The sequence below is a fragment of the Opisthorchis viverrini genome, assembly GCF_000715545.1.
Source record: "Opisthorchis viverrini unplaced genomic scaffold opera_v5_128, whole genome shotgun sequence".
Lineage (NCBI taxonomy): Eukaryota > Metazoa > Platyhelminthes > Trematoda > Opisthorchiida > Opisthorchiidae > Opisthorchis > Opisthorchis viverrini.
The window spans coordinates 1169528-1172793 of NW_008751782.1; the positions used below are offsets into that span (position 1 = coordinate 1169528).

Consider the following 3266-nt stretch of genomic DNA (forward strand, 5'->3'; position numbering starts at 1 on the left):
GATCGGAAGTATTTCATCTGTGGCCAAAATGAGATCAACAACACTGAATCACCAGTTCAATCTGGCGTAGTCCTCCTTTCAAGTTGGTCCCACGAACGTTTGCTCCGGAGGGGAAAAGTAAAGCCGGTAGTTCCAGAAGAACTATGGACTTGTAACAAAGAGTTGACAATGCGGATCTTCAGGTATCTAAGATCTTCCGCCATTGTGTCCATTTTCCGATGCAGCTGTTTGTTCTGCTGAAGCAGTACTGCCATTCCTGGGGTTTGGAATAAAGGAGCAGATGGTGGGGATAAAACTGGAAACATAGGGATCTCCGGTGCGGTGTTTAAAGCGTACTGTGGCAGACGGTGCACCGTCTGAGGCATCGCATATACGGGCTGGTTGGATGTGGACGGGACGGGTGCAGGATGCTGGGGTATGCGCTCTGGAGTTGAGCAAAACAAGGCACGGGGTGTCGCCTACGAGAAGCTGGGGTAAGGCGGGGATTGTGGCACCATCAACCTTGTTTTTTTCGGTGATCGACTGATGGAGAGGGAGGGGCTTCTTTCTCTGGTATTCCTAAAAGAAGTCTTGACAACACGCACGGTAGTCTTACTTTCGACGAGGACGGTTACGACCCACCTCAACGGTTACATCCGAAGTCTCCAGGTCCGACGTGTACTGGAACTTCCTCTCATGTTCGCGGGCCTTTTTGAACTCGTCTGAAAAGTTAATTCTGTCTATATGACACCTACCGTAAGTCCGAATGACCTCGCAATTCAGCTTCAATGATCCAGCTGGCGGCTGTATTGAAGGCAAACGGCCTTGTAAAGGTCCTTCGAGTAAACTTTTGGTCACGTAGCGCAGTTACCCTCAATCCATGAAGAACTGAGGACTGCACACTGCCATAGACCTTGTTCATGGAACTTTACAAGACTGTAAGCATGATACGGCATATCAAATTATAAAATTATTACGGTATAGAGTGCAAAAGTGGGTAAACTAAAAATAAGCCATTGAATGGAAGCATGGCGCACTTGCATCGCACAAAAGAGAGGGGACAGCTATTTACAACTGTGGACAATTTGTTTACCACAAAAATATTTAGCAAATGAGAATTAACGGGATGGGTGAAAAGTGGTAAAACGGGGGAAAGAAATGAAACATACTTAATTATGCAGTCGGCCGTGTCGGGATGCTCCACCCCTGTCACAATGCGCGGATAACCATCTACCAAAACAACGTTATCCGGGGAACTGGCAGATAAGGCAACTGTACCGAGATTAAAGAAGCGCTTTTTGTGCAGTGATGCTTGTTTCAAAGGTAAGCTCGCATCGCAATCGGCATGGTAATCTGGGGTGTCCTGCAGGCGTCATAAATCTGCCTAACAGGAAACGTGGGACTTTGTACAAGGCGCTTAAGTGTGAACATGTAAGACTCATAGGGGAATGCCTAAAAATTGTCCAGAGGCCCGTGAGACGAGACGTCATCCGGTAAATGCAGCAGACAATGGACATTGTACACCATCTCCTGCAAGCCATACAGTTTTTGGAACTTGTTAACAAATACTAGCAATAATTATCGTGCATAATCAATGTGGGAAACAGAAAAGCGACGATGAGAAAGAAAATACACGGATATAAATAGATCTATGAAATTTTGATAACGTTCATGGGGAAGAATGTCCTTAAACACAATGGGACCAATGTAAAACAGCAGCTGACGAAACTCAGTCGCTTTCCACTGTTTGTACAGTGTAATTTCCCGGCACTTACGCGGGAATTCCACGGGCATATGGGCACGTATATTCCGAATCATCCGATCTACCCTGTTCAAGCCAGCAGGCCCGATGCGTACGGGTCGATCACCGTTGACGAAAATGGAAGCTAATCTACGGACAACACCGAGACATATGGAGTGCATATAATCTATGGGGAAGCAGTGAACGAAATCAATGGGTAACGTAAAGAATGGAGACAAACTGTTTCGAGTATCCCGACGTATACTGTTGTCAGTTCGCAGAACATGCTGCCCATATGGAAACGTTATCTTCGTTTGGAAGTATTGTCCCTTTATGCAGCACTTATCACAACCATAGTAGGAATTGTGTGCTCTCATTCGTGTGACGAAGGAGCGTGCCGGTTTGTCACAAATAATTGCATCCAACACGACCTGATGATGCAGGTCATTAACGACAACTCCCAGACGCAGGAGATCTTCCAGTTCCTGCACTACGTCATGCAGGTATGTACAAACGTCCTCGGGTTTACGAACTCCTCCATAAAGCCCAACAAGGAATACCGGGCTAGTGAAGGGCCGCACAATACGTGCTAGTATAGGCCAGATTACGGTTGTACCGTTATTGTGCAGCTTCATCCCATCTACATTCATATGTAAATGGATAATATGAGATTGGGGTGGCAAGTACATCGGCACAACCCGGCGAAGCCCGTTCGCAATACCCAAGTGGATGTATTCTCCTGGGGAGACTTCTCTAGTTGGACATGACCGGGGTGTTCTCATCAGTGTCTGCGGGTCTCGAGGCAGTTCAGGAAGCTTATGCTGCGATGATACAAGCAGGCGATTCACGGTACTGAAGGGGACATTGGTCGAAATCATCCAGTCTCAGAAAATTTCCGCCAAACTAGGCTGGAACATATTCTTCTCTTCATTATCCACCTCATTTTGTTGTTCATCTAATTAGAACATTAGTCATTTAATGGCATTTTTACTGTGCGCTAGTGAATCGATCTCCTGATCTGCACGTTGAAAGTCGCGCGCGTTCATCGAATTGGGTGGTTGTTCCAGGGCTGATTCTCTAGCACGCTTTGGCTTGTGGTTAGGTGTCCATCTTGAAATGAGCAAACCACGCTTGGAAGGCTACAGTTGTCATACATGTATCAGCAGTCTTGACTTACCATTCCTCCAGATACAAATTCACAAACACGTGGAGACAGCAGGCGCGTGGGTCAGCGACGATCCTGGGAATGGGCTACGCGGCTACGGCCATTTACTTAAACACTGATGCAGATAAACAAAAAAGTGTCAGAACGGGTTTCTTAAAATCTGTTGGAATAATGCACCTTTGTTTTATGCCAACACTTTGTGTGATTAGAAAAACTTATGTGAATAAGTGTGGTAACAACACTTCATGTTTATTGGATGATAGCCACACGGTTAAATAACCGTCAAATAACCGAATTTAACTGCCATATAACCGACTAATAACCGAGTTGTGCTGCTAGGGGTACTATTGCAAATACAATAATAAACATATTCAACAAACC

General features: G+C 45.7%; 1 protein-coding gene across 1 annotated transcript in view; it reads right to left on the reverse strand.

Moving 5' to 3' along the window:
• The window catches only part of T265_06219 (hypothetical protein), a gene marked incomplete at both ends in the record, with an annotated part of 10134 nt that extends 7536 nt beyond the window's left edge, over nucleotides 1-2598 (reverse strand). Inside the window, 3 exons of the mRNA XM_009171427.1 lie at nucleotides 98-458; nucleotides 622-701; nucleotides 1755-2598. Of these exons, the coding sequence (XP_009169691.1) occupies nucleotides 98-458; nucleotides 622-701; nucleotides 1755-2598 (1285 nt within the window). The remainder of the gene's footprint in view (nucleotides 1-97; nucleotides 459-621; nucleotides 702-1754) is intronic.
• Between the last annotated feature and the right edge of the window lie 668 nt (nucleotides 2599-3266).